Source organism: Budorcas taxicolor, chromosome X (genome assembly GCF_023091745.1).
Source record: "Budorcas taxicolor isolate Tak-1 chromosome X, Takin1.1, whole genome shotgun sequence".
Classification (NCBI taxonomy): Eukaryota; Metazoa; Chordata; class Mammalia; order Artiodactyla; family Bovidae; genus Budorcas; species Budorcas taxicolor.
Window position 1 is genome coordinate 42,502,964 of NC_068935.1, and position 24,175 is coordinate 42,527,138.

General features: G+C 35.9%; 1 protein-coding gene and 1 non-coding gene across 2 annotated transcripts in view; both read left to right on the forward strand.

Moving 5' to 3' along the window:
* The first annotated feature begins 286 nt into the window (after window positions 1-286).
* Window positions 287-24,175, forward strand: part of PHF6 (PHD finger protein 6) — a 39,665-nt gene continuing 15,776 nt past the window's right edge. Inside the window, exons 1-6 of the mRNA XM_052663596.1 lie at window positions 287-424; window positions 666-767; window positions 13,169-13,302; window positions 13,568-13,611; window positions 22,868-23,037; window positions 23,188-23,331. Coding sequence (XP_052519556.1) covers window positions 287-424; window positions 666-767; window positions 13,169-13,302; window positions 13,568-13,611; window positions 22,868-23,037; window positions 23,188-23,331 — 732 coding nt within the window. The remainder of the gene's footprint in view (window positions 425-665; window positions 768-13,168; window positions 13,303-13,567; window positions 13,612-22,867; window positions 23,038-23,187; window positions 23,332-24,175) is intronic.
* Window positions 13,746-13,852, forward strand: LOC128070731 (U6 spliceosomal RNA). Its single transcript, XR_008201700.1, has one exon. It is a non-coding gene; the product is annotated as a U6 spliceosomal RNA (small nuclear RNA).

Genomic DNA, 24,175 nt, shown 5'->3' on the forward strand with positions numbered 1-24,175 from the left:
ACATGTCCCTTAATTTGAGAGCAGTTTGATTTTTCCCAGTTACTTCATTAATTTATCTTTATGCATAGATAGTACACTTTGTAAAATTACAGAGGTTTCAGTGTTCATTTGTCTGTACTAAGTAGCTATTTTTAATTATACATATTAAAACCTAGGTCAAATATTAAACAATTTACATGAATGTATAAATTGATTTTTAAAATAAATTAACCATTTTGTTGCCCTTCTTATCCTCTGTAGCTTTTCTTGAGGCATAAAGTGGCATTCTAAAGGCAATTTAAAAATCATGTCAAGCTCTGTTGAACAGAAAAAAGGGCCTACAAGACAGCGCAAGTGTGGCTTTTGTAAGTCAAATAGAGACAAGGAATGTGGACAGTTACTAATATCTGAAAACCAGAAGGTGGCAGCACACCATAAGTGTATGGTAAGTATGCCCGCAGCAGCCGAGAGACCTGAAGCGGAGAATCTTAACCATGAATAGTCCTGAATACTAAACAAAACAACACCAAAATCAGTTAAACGGCTAAGAAGTGCTTCCTCGCTAATGTTGTGTCATTTTTACTTTACTATTTCCTTTGAAATTTAGCATCTTATTCACTATAAATTACGTTTCACTGTAATTTCTTTTTATATGAACCTTAATTTCTTTTAAATGTAATTTATAGCTCTTCTCATCCGCTTTGGTATCATCACACTCTGATAATGAAAGTCTTGGTGGATTTTCTATTGAAGATGTCCAAAAGGAAATTAAAAGAGGCACGAAGCTGGTAAGTTGCTATTTCTGCCTCTTGAGAATAAAACTTATTTTAAGCTCATTAAGGAGGAAATTGCTTATTTTAAAGTGTATTGCCTTATTAACTGAGTGTAGTTTTTTAAAAATTGCAGTCTTATTTTTTCCCCCAAATCAGCAAATTGCAAGGCTAGTTTTGTCTGCCAGTGAACAAAAAAGGAGTAAATCAATATGTATATTTATCTCCCCCCCCCCAAAAGTATTAAAATCTTCTTGGGGGCTGTGTTGACTTAGAAACAAGCAGTTCGCTTAATCTGAATTTTTTATGTTAAAGTCATCATTCAAGTTTTTTTTTAATTAAAATTCTGAAATGTTTTTACTTTCCATGATAAAGTAATTGTTATCATTACAAATGAAGATGACAGAACTGTTTCAACAAGAAAATGTTAGCAGTGTCTGAACACCATATTTACTGTGATTCAGTTATACAACACAGTATTTATGACTTTGGATAACTTTTGGTGAATTTTACAGTTTTTCCGAAACTTCACCAGTGTAATGTTCCTGCAGTTGTCTTCACTACCAAGTAACCAGTTTGGCAAGATACTGTATTGTTCTGGTGGAAAAGTAGTATTGTCTCAGGTGGTATTTGATGCATTATAGTTTACATTGAAACAATTTCTTCTTATTTGGTTATTTTTCTCTTCTAAGCTCTTTATTGAATCTGTAAATGTACCTTCAATAGCTTCACTATCAAGTGTTTCATTATTTTATAGATGGGTTTGGCAGGACATGTAGACACTGAGTAATCTCATACTTCATAAAGAATCTTGATGGGAAGGAGGGCTATCATTTTGATATTGGGAATAATCTATTTTGAAAAGTAGTCAGTTTTCTATAGTTTAAAAATAAAAGCAGTATGAAGAAGTTCAAAGAGAACATTTGAGATTTGTTCTTAGGATAAATAGTCTTCAACTCTAGAGTCACTATAGGCAGAAATGGGAATTTAGAGGTCAGACATTTTTGTTGTTGTTGTTACAATGAGACCTTAACCATGACAATGTTTATCTTTCCCATCCCCAAAACTGCAGATAACAATAGAATGCCCCATTTAAAAAAATGTGATCTTTTTATCATTTGGTGGTTTTAGATTTCGTCATGTTACTGTGCTTGCTGAGTTTTGAGAACCGGAGCAGTATGTTTTTATTTCCTAGTCCTTAAAAACAAATTTGGATATGAAGAAAGAGTACTATTTATTTGAAACTAGTTGTACTGTAACCCTTATCACCCATTGTTTTTTCCTTGGCATGATGAATATTCATAGAAAATGTGTCTACACCCTGACTTGTTAGCATTGTTGTTATTCTATGTGGCTGCTCTAGTCAGAACAGGAGCAGTTTGGTCCCTGATGTTACTGTGTTACTAACAAATGCGATGCCTATTTTTATAAGAAGCAGTAACATACATCTATCAGTATTGCTAAATTCAGTGGAGATTTATTTAAATTAGATAAAATTTCCCCTTTGTGCAGAAAGCATCAGAACTTTGTACAAATTTCACTATTATAAATTGTCTTGATTAATTTTTAATGGCAAGATGTAGGGAGTTAATTTTTTTGCCCTAGTGAGTTATTCATAACTAAGCTTATTCCTTGATCTAGGGAGTAGAACAGAACTGGAGGTTAAGACCACAAGCTATAGTAACAGACGGGGATTTGAATCCTAGCTCTCTTACTGACTAGCTGGGTGACCCTGCACAAGTTCTTTACTCCGCTATGCCGTGTTTTCTTCACCTGCCTAAAGGAGATAACGATAGTCCCTGCCTCCCAGGGATATTGTGAGAATTAAAAAGAAACTGTAGAGGACCTAGCATGGTGCCTGGCACATAGTTAACACTTGAAAAATGGCAGCCCTGTTGTAGTTATTGTTCATAAGTAATAATAAGACCCTGCTAACGTTGTAGGCTAATGAAAAGCCTACTGGGTTGAGAATTCATGAGGCCTGTTTTGTTAATAGCTGCCACTGATACATTATGTAACTTTAGACAAGTCATTACCTTATTTGTATTTTTACCAGCAGTATAAATGGATAATCCTGTATCACTGCTTGCTATACAGTGATGTTGCATAACTAAAACGTGCTATAAAAGATGTAAAGAGTTTTACCTTAGGGAAGGATTTTTTTTTTCTTTTCTTTTTTGACATTCCCCGACCAGGGATTGAACCCACTCCCTTGGCAGTGATATAGCGGAGTCTTAGCCACTGGACTGCCAGGGATGTTCCTTAGGAAAGGTGTTTTGCAGCCAAAATTTTGGGGCTGTGAGCATCCAGCCTTGAGTAATAGTGGCAGAAGGAGAGAATTTTTGAGCCAGGTGTATAATTTTGCTCCCTTTCCTTCTCTTAAAATGTCAGAATTTAAATAATCTACATAGGGCCTAGGACTAGAGTAGCATTTATATATTAAATTTTGAAATAATTTTTAAGTCTCCTTTTTACCCTTAGTTTTGGCCCTTCCATTATATCATTTTTACATGAAATATTGTCAAGTAACCAAAATTCCAGATTTTGGTTTTCTTCTTTACTTTTCCCTGTGTAATCTAAGCAATTAAAAGGGCATAAATCAGAAAGCAAGAGAAAAAGTGAAGCGTTTCATTTAAGTAGGTAAACTGTATGAGAACTAGATAATCAGCTTCCCTAATTGACTTTTTGGGCTTCCCTGGTGGCTCAGATGGTAAAGAATCCACCTGCCATATGGCAGAATCCCCTGGAGGAAGGCATGGCAACCCACTCCAGTATTCTCGATTGGAGAATTCCTATGGACAGAGGAGTCTGGTGGACTACAGTCCATGGGATCACGAAGAGCTGGACACAACTGAGCAACTAAGCACAATTCACTTTTTAAGGCGTTTTATCTTGTGAGTCTGTTTGCCCTGGCTCTTGTTCATCTCGATTTCTAGGTGAGAAGCGGGTCAATAGCCATTGAAAATAATGAGAAGCAAGAGTGCTGGTCCATAGGTGCTTTTAAGGGAGGTTCCAGTCTGTATCTTGTGCTTGCCCCAAAGGAAACCATAAAGAGAAGAGGCTGGGGTGTAAGGTGTAAATATATAGGTGGCCAGGCGCATCAGAGTCTTGAGAGGATGGGAAGCCACAAAAAAGAAGGGGGTACAGGTGGCTAGTTTCTGTGTTCTTGCTGCCATAGTCCACTTTCCAAGATGATCACGTCAGCTACAAGAATTGAAGAGAAAAGCCATTCTGCATGAACATGTTTATCATTTTTACATCAAGACATTTGCTAGCATATAAGGTTTTTATAATTTGAAAGTCTTTTTGCAATTAAGACAATTTTTTTTTCCAGAATGGTTTCTAGTTCCTGTTGAATCCATATGTGGAGATACAACATCTGTACCATTTACTCTTATTCTCCAGCTATCTAGCCAAGAAATGCAAATTTCCAAGTAAAATTATGAGTTATTGTTGCTGTTTTTGTTTTGTTTAAGGAGACACTTGGGAGAAACATTGAAGAACATACTCTTGATGAATGGAGCTAGGTGGTGAGATCATTAAGAGTATCTATGCGGGAATTCCCTGGCAGCCCAGGGATCAGAACTCACTTTCACTGCTGGGCCCAGATTCAAGCCCTGGTCAGGGAACTAAAATCCCCCCCCCATCAAAAGAAAGATATCTACATCAAATAATGAACTGTTTTAATTGGTACCTGTGTCAAATATATCAAGAACTCTTAAGACCGAAAGCTGTTAAGAAGCCATTTAGTTCACTTTCCTATTAAGAAATTGTGATTCTACCCAAGCAAGCTGAAACAGGACCAATATTATATAACACTCTTCACAATTGAGAAATTTGTCCTTCTATATAAATCAACTATCTCATTTAATTTAGAGTCATTTATTCTAGGTCTGTCTCTTTCCATTAAGGGAAGTATTTTTTTTCTTGTGTTAAGAATGAAAAGTCCTTCATATACTTGATGACTATCCTCAGATCATTCCTAAACTTTCTCCTTTTTAAACTAAATTTTTCTCACATCTTGAGAAATCATCTGAACATTTTTCCTGTTTTCTTCTTCAGTAGCAGAGATAGCTAACATTTATTGAACATTTAGTATGTACTAGGGACTGGGCTAAGTACTTTAAATAGATGATCCTTTTTAATCCTCACAGTCATATTGTGAGATAGGAAGGTATTTATTTTCACTTTACAGATTAGGAAGCTGAGGCTCAGAGAAGTAACCTGACTATGATCATATAGCTGGTAAGTGGCAGAGCTAGAATTTGAATCCAGGGCCAGTTAACTCCAAAGCCAGAAATCTTAATCACTAGGCTATGCTAGACTGTTTTTAAGCTCCCTAACCCAAAATCACATTTTAAAATTAAAACTTAATAGTTTTCTAATAAAGATGGAAATAATACTGAATTTAGGACATTATCAGGCTGCTATTAATATAGTCTGTTAGTAGCATTGTTAGTTTTTAGAACAAAAATCCTACCTACATACTATCTAAGAATATTCTGAGTCTCTGTTACTTGCAAGATATTTTTAGTAGCCTCTGAAAATAAAAAGACCAATTCTACAATTCTACATACTGACTTTGTTATTTATTCTCTACCAGTTGAGTGCTTGGCACCCCAGCGAAACAGGATATCTGGTTTTGAGAGATCATAATCTAGATATGATCTGCAGTACGACAATTTATAGATACACCTTTTTATTTTGTGTGGGAGGAGTCATGCCAATTTAAGTAGCTAAGACTATATCCCAGAGATGGTAAGATTTAAAAGGGAAAAAAAGTATGAGTCCATGAAATAGGTTAACTGTATGAGAATGGGCCACTGAGACTGGCAGTAATAGATTAGAATTGAGAAAGGTGGGATGATTGCAGGGTCTTTAAACGTTAGATAGGAATTTCAACTCAGGTAAGAAGGGAAGGGAAGGGCAAAGCAGGATTTTTCAGGAGACAAGTGATACATATTGTGGAAAATGAAATACAATAATGGCAGCATACTTGTCTGCTGTACCTAGATGTCCTGCAGGCATCTTAAACTCAACCTGTCTGTTCCACTGTTCATCGTCTCCTTGCCCTGAAACCCGATTCTCTTTCTGAATCCTTTACCTTCCTTCTTCCATATCACTCACATCGATTCTATTTCTGGGATGTCTCAGCCTTCTTTCTTATTGCGACCCTATATCCAGTCTTTCTCTTTCCATCCTTCCAGCATACTGCTGGTAATTACTTGGTCTCTACCTTTATAACCTAATATCACTCACTCCCTGACTCCAAACCTTTACTGATTCCTTTCTGCCTATAGAATATCTACCCTTCAGAAGGCATAACTTAACCCACCATTTTCATTGTTTATCTCATCCTCTATCTCATTCTAGCTGTTTCCTGAATATCCTCCACTTGTCCCCCACTGCTGTGCATGTACTGATATTATTCAGCTCCTAGCTGCCTCTCAGAACTCCGGTTTTTGAGTCCAGCTCAACCTTCGTCTTTGACATAGGGTTTAACACCCTGCATTGTATTTGTTACAGGTGCGCAAGCCTTTCTTCTCCACTGTGTTATGAGCTCTGGGAGAGCAGAGACTATTCTTTTTGCCCAGCATAGGATTAAGTGGGGGTGGGGGCGGGGGAATGCATGGAAAACACTTAGCAAGGTGCTTGACATCTCATTTGTGCTCAATTGTACTCTTATTAAGTGGGCACTCCTTAATTGTTGGCTGAATTTGAAGGAGGGAAGGGCTTCAATGGGACAATAGTGTGAAGCTTTAATAATGGGCTAGGTGTAAATTGACCATGGAGATAAGAGTATAGGCATAAAATTCCTCTGTTTTGGTTAATCAGTGTTTGAGTGTTGTTTGCAATTCTAGCAGTTTAAAGAGGAATGAGAGAAATCTAGAAGGAAAGATCAGGTTGCTTATTTGTTCAGGATGGTGAAGAGCTGTGTATGCCTCAAACAAGGATGTTTCCATGTTTCTTCAACCTTCATTCTCCCAGTAGGGTGTTAAATTTTTGTTGTTTTCCTTAGGCATTGTATTCATCAAGGCCTCTATCCAGAGTCTAGAAATCATCTGTCTGTCAATTTATCAGATACTTAATTGAGCACCTACTTTGTACCAAGCACAATGTTAGACACTTTGTATGTGATCATGAATAAATGTACTTTAGCCTTAGAATGTAAAGAATGCCACAGGGGATCTGGGAGAGCGGACCATAATTAATTCTACCTGAGAAATCAGAAGACTTCAGAGAGAGTGACATTTGAAGTGTGTTCCACTGGGAAAGTGATACTGTAGAACTCAAAAGAGGGATGAGTTTCAAGGAGGAGGAAGTACTTTTAACAAGTATAGAGTAGTAAATGCCAGTGCTATTTTTTAAATTTATTTTTTAATTGAAAGAAAATTGCTTTACAATGTTGTGTTGGTTTCTGCCATACAACAGTGCAAATCTGCCATAATTATACATAGATCACCTCCAGTGCTATTTAGAGTATGTGGCTTATTTGGCATTCAGTAAGGGTAAAATGAAGCACCCAAAGTGTATAGAATGTTACCACTGCTTACTACATACAAAGAAGCACAAAATGCCCATGGACTTAATGGTGCTACTAAATCCTTAGATCAGGGATACTTAACCAGCAATCAGAAAGAAGGGTGGGTGGGTTGAAAAAGGTTCCCAAATGATTTTTGATGAGCACTCAGTTATGGATCATTGCCTTAGGACAGGGGTTGGTGCACTTTGTATAAAGGATTAGATACTTAATATTTAAGGTTTTGCTAGCCATATTGTTTCAGTTGCAGTTATAGACAGTACCCAAAGAAGTGAGTGTGACTGTGTTCCGGTAAAACTTTCTTTGTGAAGACAGGTGATGGGCCAAATTGGGCTTGCCTTAGAGTATTTTTGGGGGTAAACAGGTAAATTTTTTTCCAGAAAATTTCCCTGGCTTCATTGTCATCTGTGTAACTAAGTGTACATGCAGCATGAAGGTATTCATATAACTGTAAATTGTTTTCAAAGCTCAGATTATGGCATGCAGATGAAATGTGTACAGATATTTTACCTGTCATTTATAAAAAGAAAAATAACTTTGTTTTACTTTGGAGGTGACTAAAGAGAATAAATGTGAGGCCAAAGAGAAACTTCAAGTCTAATGATGGAGAAAATCAGGTCTTTGGCTATTACTGAATAAATTAATCTTTTAAAAATTCAAATTTTTTTCTCCTTTGCTTTCATTTAATACTTCTTTGCAGTTGAGAATACTGTAAATTTATGTCATTATGTAATTACTTGTAGTAATGGAAGATAACCCAACCAATAATATAAAATAATCTATGTCTGATTTGGAGGGGATGTCTTGGTACTTATTTGAGCATGGATTTTTGGTGTTCACAGATTAAGTATAGCAAGCAGTATGTACCCTCAGCCTGTAAGACCTACATCTTAGAAGAGCTTAAACATAAAGATCTGAGCTCCGAAAAACTCTGAATCTGAATCTTTCAGATAAGTAAAACAAATTTCAAAAGCTCCAATAAGAGAATTTCTATTCCTTATAATGTTGCAGGAAGGGGGACCCCTTCCAAGGCCCGAAACTGGGCTCTTCTCGGAAATGAATTGTCCGAGGAGACACATGTGCTGACAAAGCAAGAGATTTTATTGGGAAAGGGCACCCGGGTGGAGAGCAGTCGGGTAAAGGAACCCAGGAGAACTGCTGTGCTCTGTGGCTCGCAGTCTCGGGTTTTATGGTGATGGGATTAGTTTCCAGGTGGTCTTTGGTCAGTCATTGTAATTCGCAGTCTTTCCTTGGTGGCACACGCGTCGTTCAGCCAAGATAGATGCTAGCTAGAGGGATTCTGGGAAGTGGATGGACACGTGGTGTCTCCTTTTGACTTTTCCCGAACTCTTCCTGTTGCTGGTGGCTTATTAGTTCCGTGTTCCTTATCAGGATCTCCTGTCATAAAACAACTCATGCAAATGGTTACTATGGTGCCTGGCCAGGGTGGGCAGTTTCAATCAGTGTGCTTCCCCTAATAATAATGATTCATAAAGTTGGATGGAGTTGGAGTATGTGATATTGAGAGCAAGGTCAGGAGACTAGGTTAAGTAAGAGCTTGATAGGCTTACTTATTATTAGTTCCTTGCCCTCTGATTTCTAAAAGACTTCTGAAATTATTTATTCAGTAACTGCTTAGATTTAGTCTGTCACTCTAATAAAGTACTTTTCAGCGGCCCTGTTTTTTAGAAGCACTTGGAGAATTTAAGGTCCTAATCTATCAAGTCATTTTTTAAATGACTTAGACAACTTTAAGAGTTGAGTTTTGCTTTCTAGCTTTCCATTTAGACCTAATTATTTTATTATTAATAACTAGAGGTATTGTTTTCTGTTATTTAAGAAAATACAAAGTGACAAACACCAGTGTAAGGTAAACTGCTCTCACTTAATTTTTTGTCTCATCTCTCCTGTGAAAATATCTTAGGTACTCTAGTCCCAACTCCAAGTGCTTTTGGTCCTGTTTTTCCTTACAGACTTTTCTTTTGGAAATCTCTTGCATTCTCTGTACATTTGTAGCAGTTTTCTTGGAACAAATGTCTTGAGAGTAGTAAGTACTTGGCTGTGAGAATTTATACCTATACACTTGTGGTCAGCTACTGACGTACATAGTAGATACACAGCAATTGAGCTGGGCAAACTAAGTCGTAGAACTTTTCTTCAAGAGCCGTTTCTTTCTACCTGTCCTAGAAGTTGGTATCTCATTTATTTTGCCTTGTCTCTGTCTGTGGTCTTAATTGAGTTTTTCCCTGAGTTTCCCCCATAGCTGCTAACAAAGCAGTATTTGTCCTTTTATTACTTAAGACTTCTTCCTTCTGTAGAGTGAATTTCAGGCTCCTGCAGGACTTTAGCTAAGTCATAGTCCTTTCAGTTCTGTTCATCTACTCTCATGCTTGACTTTGTTCCTCTTTTGTTTGTGGATTAGCTCCTTAAGACTCTGCTTGTATGGCCCAACTTAATATAGTATAGCTTCCCAGAGAGTAGAACCCAGGTTACCAGGGGCTGGAGGAGTCAGGGAAATGGGAGATGTTTGTCAAAAGTTTCAAAGTTGCACTTACGTAGGATGAATAAGTCTAGAGATCTGTTGTACAACATGATGACCATAGTTAATGATACTCTGTGGTATCCTGGAAATTTGCTGACAGTAGACTTCTGGGGCTTATACCAGTGCACCAAAAAATGGCAACTATATTGGAGAGATGGGCATGTTAATTAGCTCAATTATAGTAATTATTTCACTCTGTATATATACATTAAAACATGCTGTATATCCTAAATATATGTAATTTTTATTAAAAAAATTATAAAAAGATACCATGTTATGCAAACATCTGTTGAGTCTTGTTTTCTAATCTCCCTATTTTGGAAGACAATTTGTTGAATTTGTTAGGTCTACTAGATAGCAAACTGAATAGAGGGATAAAAGTAAAAAAAAAATCATTAACAACAAAGAAATTTTCACCTCTATTTAAAGAACTTGAAATCAGGGTTAGGCAGGATAAGCTGAGAATTGACATTATGCCTATCCTGAAGACAGGAAGTTGGCCTTCAACAGAATATTTGATAGGTGTATTTGATATGTGGGAAAAGACCTTTTTTCAAGGAGGAAGTAGTCCACCGTTGTCCTTGAAAAATGTGTTGCCATCAGGTTAACTTTCATTTCTCCACATTTGAGAGAACTCTGACTGCAGTGCAAGCATGATGTTAAATGGCAGGTTAACACTTTTCTGATGAGGGCCCAATAGAGCCTATGACTGATTGAAGGGCAAATAAATGTTTTGTGTAAAGAGGAATACAGGATAACATCACTCTGGTCCAACCAGCTAGTGCCTTGCTGTGTAGGGGTTATTTTCCTATTATTCAACTTTTTTTTTTCCAGAAGTCCTCTTTATTTTATTTTCCACAATATTTTTTAAAAGAAAAGTATACTAGCCACCTATCTAGTTTCTTAACTTTAATTGGGATTTTTATGTCTTTAATTGTCTTTTTATCTCTTCCTCATTCTCTCTGCTCATTCTCTGTCCCTTCAATTGGATTGTTCTCCATTTTACCTTTTCAAATCAGACTTTTTAGACATACTTGAAGATAAGTGGTCAAGTCTGCAGATGTTAAAAACATGAATGAGAAAAATATGGTATATGATATTAAAATTTTCAGTAACATAGTAAGCTTAAAATCAAAATGTTTATTGAGTATTACATGGTAGTCACAGTGTGTATCTTTCAAAAAAACTTGGTCTAGAAGCAGTCAGTGGATAAAATCTGTACATTTACAAAGATAATTAGTCATACAAAGAAGTAAAATGGTAACAGCCAAAATGAATAGTCTATCTTAAGTCCCATAGGAGTTCAAGTATTATTTCAGGGGTTGCAATATAGCAATGATATCTTGAACGTAACAGTAGTGTCCCCATTCTGTAGACTAGGTTAATAGAAAATTATTGGATCAGAGAGTATATAAACTTTTAATAAGCTCTGTGATAAATAACGCAAGTTGCTGTCCAGAGAGTATACCAATTTCCAGCAGTGTCTGGAAGTGCCCATCTCACTCTATGTGTGCCAGTGCTGAGCTGGTACAGGATTTTTAACAATACCTCTCCTTGTATTTTTGCTTGCTCATTGCATTCGATATTTTCAAAATGTACCTGAGCAAACCCATTTTCAATGTAATTTCGAGATGAGCTACTTGCAGTACAGTTCTTAATGTAGTGGTAATGTTCAATTTATTAAGTTAAAAACCAAATGACTAATATGTATAGAATTACAGAGAAAAATACTTTCACATAAGCATTGCAGTACTGTAATGGTGTCTACACTTGGTTGGTATGAATGATTTTTTAATTTTCTTTGTGCTCTTCTGTGTTTTCTGCAATTCTATAATAAGTCTATGTTTTTTTAATTAGAAGTATAATTTACTAAAATAATAGAACCTCATAAGTAAGCTGAGTACGAATGTTCCATGTCCTTAACAATTTATAAGCCACCCAAAAGGATTTAACAACTTTCCTTGCTTGATAATTTGGCACAGTGTTTCTTTTTACAGTATTGCTTTGAAGTTTCTGTATTTATTTAAGGAAGTGGTGTATTTCTTTAGCATTAATAATGGGCACTGGCCCTCGTGTTTTCTGGGAAGTACCTGTATTGAGAATGTTTCTGTTTCTGACTTATATAGGAGTCTTTTTTAAATGATAGCTTGAATGAAAGGTTGAGTGTTTGACTTGCTTAGAGAAATAGAAGGTATTTTATTAGAATTTACATTAGCCTTTTGGTACACCAAAATTACTTAGGGGCCAAGTAAAGAGGAATGAGAACAGTTCCCAATGAGGCATCCCTACCAAAAAACAAGTGAACAGTTTTTAAGATTTACCTTCCTGTGAATTTATTTTGGCATGGCGTTTATAGCTTAGGAGAGAGCCTCATTAAAAGTCCACTCATAATGGGCTTCCCTTGTAGCTCAGTTGGTAAAGAACCTGCCTGCAGTGCAGGAGACCTGGGTTTGATTCCTGGGTGGGGAAGATCCCCTGGAGAAGGAAGTGGCAACCCACTCCAGTATTCTTGCCTGGAGAATCCCATGGAGAGAGGAGCCTGCCAGGCTACAGTCTACGGGGTCGCAAGAGTTGGACACGACTTAGCAACTAAACCACCACCATAGTACAGTATACTATGATATGTTAATCAGAACCACTAACAGTCATCGTTATGTACTTTTCTTAAAGAATTTTTTTCTAAATTTAGATATGAGCTAGTTAAATGATATGAATTATCCAGTAAAGTTAGAGGTAAATTGTATTAAAGTATGTTGTGAGAGGTAAGTAACGGATTAAATTAAAATAGATGAGCATGTTTTCACAATCAGTTTGACATCACAGAATATTTTTAGGGCTCGAGGGATTTAAAAATCTACCTAATTCTTTTATCTTCTTTCCCTCCCTCACTTGAAATTGATTTTACCAGGTTCCCAAATAGTATGTGAGATTTCTTTTCTAAAAATTCTCACTGATAAGTGGAAATGTGAAGGACAGTTTTTTCTGGTATGAGCCATTTTCCCCAGTTACTCATTTCCAGGAAGATCTGGATTGTGAAAAGGTCTACAGTTTACATTCCTGCAACATTTCAGATTTTCTCTTGACCACAATAAAACAATAGACATCAATAATATTCCATTAATTTTGTCATTGTTTAGCATGGGAAAAAATACTCCCAGTAGAATTTTATTTGAATTATTTCTAGGTGAGAAAAATAAGAAAAATAACAATATTAGTTATAGAACTTTTCAATAACCAGTTTCTTTTCCTTGACAGAGATTTGCTATGCCTCTAACCTGATACCATAGCTGTAGCAAAACCATACACTAATAATAATATTTTATTGTTTTGCTGTAGATGTGTTCTTTGTGCCATTGTCCCGGAGCAACAATTGGTTGTGATGTGAAAACTTGTCACAGGACATACCACTACCACTGTGCATTGCATGATAAAGCTCAAATACGAGAGAAACCTTCACAAGGAATATACATGTAATTATTTAACTTCTCTTAGCTTTTTTAAGTCATACTTTCTTTAGGTCTTTGCAAAAAACTTTTGCCTGATTCCAAGCATCTCATCATCTGTTGTAAAGGGTGTTTTTGGTAGGGAATTGACTGCTTCGAGAAATGGCATAGAAAGTTTAATGATAAGGTTTTTGGAATCTAGTGAATGGGGTGAAGTATACTGCCCATTCTTAATTTGAAAAATGAGTTGGTTTGTTTACTTGGTAATTTTTAATCTTTTCATTTTTTGTAGGGTTTATTGTCGAAAACACAAGAAAACTGCACATAATTCTGAAGGTACGTCATTCAGCCACTTTTTAATTTCAAGAGGAAATTTGAGTAAAATATGAGTGAATTATACTATGTTAATTTTCACCACAAGAGGTGTCTTAAAATTGAATGCTATTTGAAGAATTAAGAAAAGCGCTCGGGTGCTTGCTTTAGCAGCACATACACTAAAATTGGAACAATATAGAGGAGACTAGCATGGCCCCTGTGCAGTCATGACATACAAATTCATGAAGCATTCCATATTTTTCACAACATTGTAAATCAACTATACTTCAGTTTTTTGTTGTTTTTTTTTTTAAGAATACTTAACCCAGTTCCTACAGAGGTTCAAAGCCTTTTGAGGAGCAGTTTTATTATATCTGCAAATGAATTTTTATTCCTGTTATTAAGATTTATAGTGAAGATACTTAAGTATAGAGAACATGTTTGTTCGTTTTAAATTAAGTTAAGGCACTATAAAAATTACTCAAGTTACGGATCAACCAGAACAATGGGAAAAAAAGAGAAAAGCATTTGGATAAACGAATGTGAAAAGTTTACATTAAACTAATAGTGAAAAAGATCTGAATTTTTAAAGAAAACTTTTACCTTAAATTCCTGTAAAGAGTACATGGAGAATATATTTATCTTTAGGGGGAAATGATGCTAGTGGTTATGGGTTTCTGTGTTCAGGTAACTATGTTAGTGGATTGTAAAAGTAATAATTATATAGAGTCCTTGCTACTGTCAGATAAAGAAAACGTGGACTAGAAATACTGGTACATTTTGTGATAAACAATCTTTCTGTTGAATTTTTATTCACATTGCAGTACTTTCACCCCCCCTTAATATAGACATGTTCATAAGAAGTAATCAATTTAAAAATACAAACCTTTTAAGTTATTTTATGGTTTGTTTCCACTTAAATTTGTACAAAACCAGGACAGTCATGTTTATATATAGTTAGCCAAGCTGTATAGTTGGTTTTTAAAAGGTATGGGAAAGTTCTGAAACTGAATTCTGACTTGTTTCACATTTCTCATACAGATGGTTTTGATACTCTTTCTAGCAATATGAAAAGCTCAGATTTAATCTGAGATTGTTCTATCCTTTCATTTAGATTAGAGATCTTTCAAGTTTTTGTAAGCTTCTGAGAGCCTGTTGCTTAGAATTAAGAATGATTTGAGCCTGTTGTTTTAGGAAGTTGTCTCTTTTATAAAGACTTACCTAATTATCAGTGTTAGCACATTAAAATATGTGGCCCTTTTTGACATCTTAGGTCTTGGTTTTATAATACAAAATAGTATTGTTTTCCCTTTAGGACCAGATTAATGTAAATACTTTAGAAGTGCTGGTTAAAGGTTGTCTTTAGCAAAAACTTATTATTAAGATAAGATATTGGACAAATATAAGAACAGAATCTTTTTAAATTGATAAAGTACAACTGATAAACTTTATAGTGTTTTCCTTCAGTTTTTTTCATTTAATTCTGGAATTGAGTTGAAAAAGCTTTAGTGAAAGGTTAAACGTAAGCTTTCTCACCTTCCATTGCTTCAGATTTTAACAATGTATTTATTTGATTCTCTTCAAAATTTTAGTGAGCATATGTAGTAAACCAAGGATTGAGACTTAATGATCTGGCAAGTGTATCAGCATACTGGGGCAGGGTATTTAAGGGTGGCGACAGAGTCATATAGACATCGCCCCTTTTATTCCCTCACTTTCTGAAGCTGATAGTACCATCTAGTGGTGGAGATAAGTCACTGCAGACTACAGAAAGTGAAATAATTTTAACCACCGTTTTGCTTTGAGAAACTTTTTAATGAGGAAGATCTAAATTCATACTTTTCGAGAGGACTTTTCTTCTGGTAGTACTGGCAGGAATACTACAATTCAAACTTATGATACAATTGGTTTGAAATTTGGGTTCGGTGTATACTTTATAGCATATTGGGGTTCTCTGTATTAGCGACATGTAGTGTCTGTATAAACTCATATTGTAGAACTTGAGAGCATAACTTTGCAATTTAAAAATATGGCAATTTCTGTTTATTGAACTTAGACTTTTATCACATTTATCTAGCTTGAATTTATTAGATATTGGGTGCATTATCAGAAACAGAACTTCCACTTATTTCATTATTCTAATGGGAAACATATGTTCTACTTTATGATTGTAATTTATGGTGGGGAGTTATAGGATTGTATTTCAGGGACTGTCTTTGAGAACTGTACCGCACTAGTCTATAGAGCAAAGAGGAATTGATACCTTTGGTAGCGTGTTGATCATTTGCCATCTGTGGCTCAGTACCTACTTTTAATACTTAAAGTGATAAATACTATATAATTCAGTCTGTTATGTTAGCTTGATATAACATGAACTGTGTTTTGAAATATTAAATTTGAGAATCTCTGTACCATCTTCCATACTTTTGCCTTTTCCAGAATGTTATATACTTGGAATCATACAATATGTAGCCTTTTCAGATTGGTTTCTTTCACTTAGTTGGCCTTTGTGGGGAGGGAGATGAGTTGTTAATGCTTACAAGAAAGGATTCAATGGACAAGAAGAGATTGAAGGTACAAGGAGGAGGATTGAGCGCACAGGTGGAACAACTGCCCTGTGATAAGGAGAACCTTTCCACTGTAATAGGAGAGAAGGAAGATAGGTGGTTCCTATTAGGTCTGTTTTCTCTGTGAGGGAAACTGTAGGGGGATGGGTGAGGGTTGGAAGTTGGAGAGAGTTTTGAAATACTAGTTGTGAAGACCAGGGGAGAAAGTTTACATAAAGAAGTGTAAAGTTTCCAGACCTTATTGGAGCAGTTGAGGTTAGTAACCCTGAATTTATAAAATGATGCCGTCAGATGTGTGACATTTCCTCTAGCAATTCGGGATCCTGGGTGTAGCACAGAGAAAGTGGCTAGTTGGTTCATTCAGAATCAGGATTTTTTCCAAGTGAGTTCAACAAAAAAGTAAAGGGATAGGAAGTTTAGAATATTTGCTAGAGAGAAATAAACTGAAAGGAATTAATAAACTGGAAGTCCTGGTAAGATTGAAGAACAATGAGAATGAAACTACTTAGGAGAGCAATCATCTGTGGTCCCAGGGTATGAGGCAGTGATTTCAGAGATAGAATCCTTTTAGGTGATTATGAGGTATCTGGGTGTGATTATAGGGATTAGGTGGTTGATGGAGGACATTAGTGAAGATTAAGGAACTGAATGACTACGTGTTGCTTGGATTGTCCATGTGGACAGTGAAATCACCCAGGATGATAGCAATTTCCAATCTTCATTACTTTTATTAAATGGAAATTTAGGGAGATCTTAATATGGTATCAAGGTCTTTAAAAACCTTTTAAGTTTAGGTGCATAGAATAGATTTACTAAGTACTGGAAAGGCAGCTTTCCTCTCATACTTGTCCTTGTTTCCCAGTTTCCAAAGTTTTTCGCTGAAGGCAACATCTAGGATCAGTTTCTTTTGTGTCCTTCAAGAGCACTAATATGCATACATAAGTATATGTATAGCTATTGATTTTCTACCTTGCAGGAGCATATAAAAATGTTTATTTCCTTGATAGTCGGTATTAATACTTCTAGAGCATATAGTCACTCACTGACACATGTCTGTCCCAGCTCTGCTCTTCCCTAGCTTTGTGATCTTGGGCAAAATAATTTTAACTTTCTGAATTTACTGTTCTTATCTGTAAAATGGGGGATGAGGATGATGACTGATACAACCTCATGGGGTTGTTTCGAGACTCAAATGAAATAATGCATGTAAACTGCATAGCACATCTGGTATAGTAAAAACTCAAATGTTAGGTCTTATATTTTGGGTATTTGCATTCATATATTAAATGGAAAAGGGCAAGATGCAGAGCAGTATGCTTGGATTTGCATATGCATAGAAAATAACAGCTGACATTTATTGAGAGTGTCTTATGTGCCAGGCCCTGTTCCAGATTAAGTACCTTAACTCTTTTAGTTGAAGAACCCTCTAAAGTAGGTCTCAGGTCCAAGGACACAGAGTCTCTGACAACAGATCCGGGATTCAAAACCAAGCTCTCTACCCTTGAGATTGAGAAAAGAAGCCTTAACAGTAGTACCTTGAGAAGGGAGGGAGCAAATATGAAGAAAGAGAAGCAAGAAAATTAGGACAAGAGCTGGGAGTGCAGAGCAGTTGGAATTGGAAGGTGGAAAGGAAGATTTTTCCTTCTTTCATGCAGTTAATTCTTTTACAATTATTATTAAAAATGATAACTTTAAAAAATGTAAAATATTTTCACAGTTTTGAATAGGGAAAAAACCAGTAAGCAACCATGAAAAATTTAAACAAAGGTGCTGGGACTAGCTTCCAACATTTTCATGTGCAAATAGTTTTCAGAATACATTTCCCAAAATAATATTGCTGGGGTCAAAAGGTTTAATCTTTTTAAGGTTCTCAATCCACACTGCCATGCTATTTTCTAGAAAGATTGTGCTAGATTATATTCCCATCAGCAGTGGCTGACTTTACCCCCCTCCTTTCACCACATTGTATGTTATGAATTCTTTTAAATACAAAGGTAGTATACTGCCCATTGTTTAAAAAAATTTAAATAGTACAATAGTACTATTAAAGTAATTCAGAAAGCCCTCTCTTTACCCCAGAATCACACTCTATGAGTAACTACTAGTAATGGCTTGTATGTCTTCTCAGAACCTTTCTTACATAGGTACAATCTTACATATGTATCCATTTATGCACTGTTCATAATACAATGGCATCATAGTATATATATAGGTGATGTTGTGAAACTTGTTCTTTTCTTTCTGTGATATATCAGACACCTTTCTCTGTCTGCATACAGATCAACCTCATTCTTTTGAATAGTGTTATTTATATCCCATAGAATAAATAGAACTGTAGTTTACTTATAGATTTCTCTACTGTAAAAAATCACCTTGGGACTTCCCTGATGCTCCAGTGGTTGAAACTGCGCTCCCAATGCAGGGGCCCCGGGTTTGATCCCTGGTGAGGGAACTAGATCTCACATTCTGCAACTAAGACCCAGTGCAACCAAATAAATACAAACAAAGTGTTTTAAAAACTCACCTATATCTGCTTTTTCCACATACAAATAAAACTGCATTGATCTTCCGTATACATATGTGCTTATGTACTTACGCAAGTGATTCTGTAGGATAAAATCTTAGAAATGGGGATGGCAGGTGATAGTCTATGCATTTAACATTGGAAATAAGTACTGTAATATGTACCAACATTGTATGAGAGTGTCCAGTTCCCTATACCTTTGTTGGATATTATCAGCCTTATAACTTTTACCCATATGATTATCCCATTTAATTCCCATTTCTATTATCACTAATAAGGTTGTGCTTCTGCCCATTTTTTTTGGTCATTTATATTTCTTCTGTGAACTGTCACTTCTGTCTTTTACATGTTTTTCTTTCAAGGTTTATCTTTTCAAAATTGATTTTAAGTGCTCTCTGTAAAGTATAGGTATTCATTCCCTGCCACTAAATGGCTTCTAATTAGGTGTCCTAATCCCAAAATTCTCTTCCATTTTCTTCTATTACATTTATAGTTTGTTATTTTACTAGATTTTTTGGCTCCATCTCTGATTTTTTTCATATGGTATGAGAATAGGAATCTCCATTTTTAGAAAATAGGTAGCCATTTGTGCCATTATGTCTCTCCCCAACTCATTTGAAATGCCACCATTATCATACTCTGATTTTCCATATCCATGTGGGTTTGTTTTCAACCTAGCTTTCTCTTCTGCTGATATGGGTCTATTCCTATGCCAGTGTTTTTTTAAGTACTTTTGCTTTATGGTATATTTTGATATCTTTTTTTAAAAGATAGTATTATACATTTACTGTTCCAGAAAACTGGGAAATCAACTTAAGTTCTGTCTTTTCAACATTTCATTAAATAAGGTTAGCAAGAACTGATACCATTCTCATCTTGATCTGGTTCATCCAGAAGCATCATTTATCTCAGTATATTTGTGGGGTTTCTTTTATGTTTGTCTTTCTAACACATTTCTTGTTGGATTTATTGTAGCTTTTTATAACTAAAGATTGCTATTTTGATAGGTGAAAATGATATATCACTTAATTTACACTTTGACTCCCGAGAAGTCAAATTTTCTCAAAGTATATTTAACCATTTATGTTCTATGAATTATTTGATCATATTTTTCTGTTGGATTCTTAATCTTTTATGAGCTTATCAGATCATAAAGATACTAATCCTTTGTCATAAATACAGAAGATATTTTTCCAGTTTATTGTTTGCCTTTTAAATTTATCACTTATTTTTTTACTTTCAGAAGTTTAAGAGTCTATAGATAAATTTTGTCAATCTCTTGTGATTTTTTTTTTTACTATTGCTATTAAAGTCCCCTGAAATTTTATACTGAATGATTTCATATTTAGGACAGACAGATATGCCATGTAGAGAGTTAGACATGTTGGCCTGATAATGGAATCAGTTAAGTAATTTCTTTATAGGTATTTAACAGTAACAATGTAGTATTATTATAGTGCTAATGATTTTTGTTTTCATTGTAAATGACAGAATATTATGTATTTTACATATATGATATAGTATGTACCAGGATAATTGAAACATTTGGTTATGATTTTTCATTTTAATTTTTGGTACATACAAGTAATTCTAATAGCTTTAATGAAATTGTGTCTTAAGAATTCTCAGATTAAATGTTTAAAAAAGTAGGTGGTGTGTTCTGATGTTAAATTTGCTACGGTGTTAAGATTAGAATATATCTTTAATTGACTTGTCTGTCTTCACAGGGAGAGTTATCCAGATTTTTGCCTGTATAACTCTCCCCCTCCCCTTTTTCTTCTCTCAGATTCTACCATAGTTAGGTGAAGTTACATTGATACAAGTTTTAGTAACTGTTCTGCAAGTGATCTAATGCTCTCAGTTCCTGGAGTTTATATATGCAAGTACACTACTTAAATTACCCTTTTCCTATCATAATTAATGTGCTTTTATTGCTTTAAAAAACCCCTTAAAATATTTATTAGGAAAGATCAGCATCTGAGAATAGGAGTTAATATGCTTTCTCATGGAGAAATTAGTCCATGGAATTATAGTCAATAATTTATGGTGAAAGAAAAATCAAAGTAGGTATTAGAACTGAACCTAAAACTTTCTGTAGTTTGACTCTAAGACTGAATATATGGTTTTTATATCTTTTGAATACTAAATACATTGTCTTATATACTGTACACCCTCAATGAATAAAATATTTCTAGTGAATAACCAAATGAAACACCTCTATTAATGGTACAAATTCTTTTCAAATTGCTGAGAAGTACAGTTCTGAAACTTCTACATTAATTTTGTTTAATCCATTAAAATATGTACAGACAGCCTGCAACATAGCTTTCCTACCGCTTACGTTAGAAATTCCTTTTATACTTAGGAAGTGAAAGTGTTTGTCGCTCAGTCGTGTCCGACTCTTGCGATCCCATGGACTGTAGCCTGCCAGGGTCCTCTGTCCATGGAATTCTCCAGGCAAGAATACTGGAGTGGGTTGCCATTTCCTTCTTCAGGGGATCTTCCCAACCTGGGAATTGAACCTGGGTCTCCTGTATCTCCTGCATTGCAAGCAGATTCTTGATCATCTGAGAGCCACCAGGGCTTAATATTTGTTTACTTGATCAGTTGGTTAGCTCATTTGTAGATGACTTCTTTGTTGAATTAGGTCTTTTGATTTTCATGTTAGTTTAAAGAGCTGTGTAGAACAGTGCTGCCCAATAGAACTTTTCTCCCATGATAGAAACATTCTATATCTCTGATGTCCAGTAGAGACTCAGCTTACTGCATGTGACTAATAAATACTTAAATGTGGTCAGTCAGACTGAGAAACTGATGGTTTAATCTTACTTAATTGTAAATGACTTAAATTTTTAAAAAAGCATACTGCCAGTGGCTGCTATATTGGACAGCACGCATACACATGGGCTTCCCAGGTGGCACAGTGGTAAAGAATCCAGCTGCCAATGCAGGAGACACAGGTTCAATCCCTGGGTTGAGAAGATCCCCTGGAGGAGGTGACTGAGCTTCCCTGGTAGGTCAGTCAGTAAAGAATCCGCCTGCAGTGCAGGAGACCCAGGTTTGATACGTGAGTTGGGAGGATCCCCTGGAGAAGGAAACCAAACCACTCCAGTATTCTTGCCTAGAGAATTCCATGGACAGAGAAGCCTGGCAGGGTACAGTCCATGAGATCGCAAGAGTCAGACATGACTTAGTGACTAAACCACCACCACTACCTGGAGGAGGAAACGGCAGACCACTCCAACATTCTTGTCTGGAAAATTCCAAGGACAGAGGAGACTGGCAGGCTACAGTCCATGGGGTCACAAGGAGTCAGACATAACTGAGGGACTGAGCACACATGCATGTTATACCTACTTTATTTGCATTTAGTTTTCCAAGTTATGGTAAGTTTAAATTTTGGGTAATTTTTCTGATTTCACCAATAGTGTGAGGGAAAACTCTATGAAACCTATGGTAAAAAAAAAAAAAAACAAAAACACAATAACACAAGATCTAATTCTTTTTTTTAAAGTTATTTATTTTATTATTATTATTTTGGCCACACCGAGTCTTTGTTGCCTTGCATGGGCTTTCTCTAGCTGTGGCAAGTGGGGACTATACTCTAGTTGTGGTGTGGGCTTCTCACTGTAATGGCTTCTCTTGTGGAGCACAGGCTCTAGAGTGTGCAGGCTTCAGGAATTGTGGCCCACGGACTCAGTGTTTGTGGCTAATGGGCTCTGAATTGTGGGCTCAGTAGTTGTGGCTCATGGGCTTCCTTGCTTCATGGCATGTGGAATCTTCTTGGACCAGAGATTAAACCTGTATCCCCTGCATGGACAGGCGGATTGCTATCCACTGTGCCACCAAGGAAGTCCAACAAGATCTAATTCTAAAATTTCCCTTATTCGTATTTGGAAATGTTTACTGAATTATGTGCACAGTCGGGATCACAAAACTCATTTGCCTAGAATTATAAATTTGATGGAAATAATTAATTTACCATGATTATAATAAAACTTTCTTCGTATTTGATTTTCATTGCATTTATATGAAATGTTAGGCTGTTACATCAAACATACCACAGACCATTTCTCCTCATATCTTGAGGTGATATTCTGAGGAAAAACCTATGTTCTAAGGACCCATGAACTAATGCTCATTTTAGGATTGGTCCATGTGAATAAACCTTTTGTTCATTTTTAAGCAGCTGATTTAGAAGAAAGTTTTAATGAACATGAACTGGAGCCTTCATCGCCTAAAAGTAAAAAGAAAAGTCGCAAAGGAAGGCCAAGAAAAACTAATTTTAAAGGACTGTCGGAAGATACCAGGTCTACATCCTCTCATGGAACGGATGAAATGGAAAGTAGTTCCTATGTAAGTAGAAAAATGTTGGATTCTTACTTTTGTGGCTTACCTGTGTTTATAGGTAAAGTTAATCATTTGAAGTGTTAACTAAGCTTGAGGTACTGATAGCATATTTTTGATGGATTTTTTTCAAGTTTCTCTTTTTCTTTCACATTGCAGAGAGATCGGTCTCCACATAGAAGCAGCCCTAGTGACACCAGGCCTAAATGTGGATTTTGTCATGTAGGGGAGGAAGAAAATCAAGCAAGAGGAAAACTGCATATATTTAATGCCAAGAAGGCAGCTGCACATTATAAGTGCATGGTAAGTACGGTTCTTTTTATATGCTTTTAAATCCAAGTTTTGGAAAGGCATTTAGCTAGTGACCAAATATAGAACTTCCCTCCACAGTATTGGTGTTTTAGAATTAGAAATAGCATATCCTATAATCCCAAATCTTTTTAAAATGTATAATTGACTTACAATATTATATGTTTCAGGCATACACCATAGCAATTCAGTGTTTTTATATATTATGAAATGATCACCACAATAAGACTAGTTACCATGTATCATACAAAGTTACTACAATATTATTGACTAAGTCTATGCTCTATATTACATCCGCAGTTCAGTCTCTCAGTCGTGTCTGATTCTCAGTCGTGTCTGACTCTTTGTGACCCCATGGACTGCAGCATGCCAGGCTTCCCCGTCCATCCCCAACTCCTGGAGTTTACTCAAATTCATGTCCATTGAGTCAGTGATGCCATCCAACCATCTCATCCTCTGTCATGCTCTTCTCCTCCTGTCTTCAGTCTTTACCAGCATCAGGTTCTTATTGAAATGAGTCAGTTCTTCGCATCAGGTGGCCAAAATTTTGGAATTTCAGCTTCAGCCTGATTTCCTTTAGGATGGACTGATTGGATCTCCTTGCAGTCTGAGGGATTCTCAGGAGTCTTCTCCAACACCACAGTTCAAAAGCATCAGTTCTTTGGCACTCAGCTTTCTTTATAGTCCAACTCTCACATCCATACATGACTACTGGAAAAACCATGGCTTTCACTACATGGACCTTTGTTGGCAAAGTAATGTCTCTGCTTTTTAATATGCTCTCTAGGTTGGTCATAACTTTTCTTCCAAGGAGCAAGCGTCTTTTAATTTCATGGCT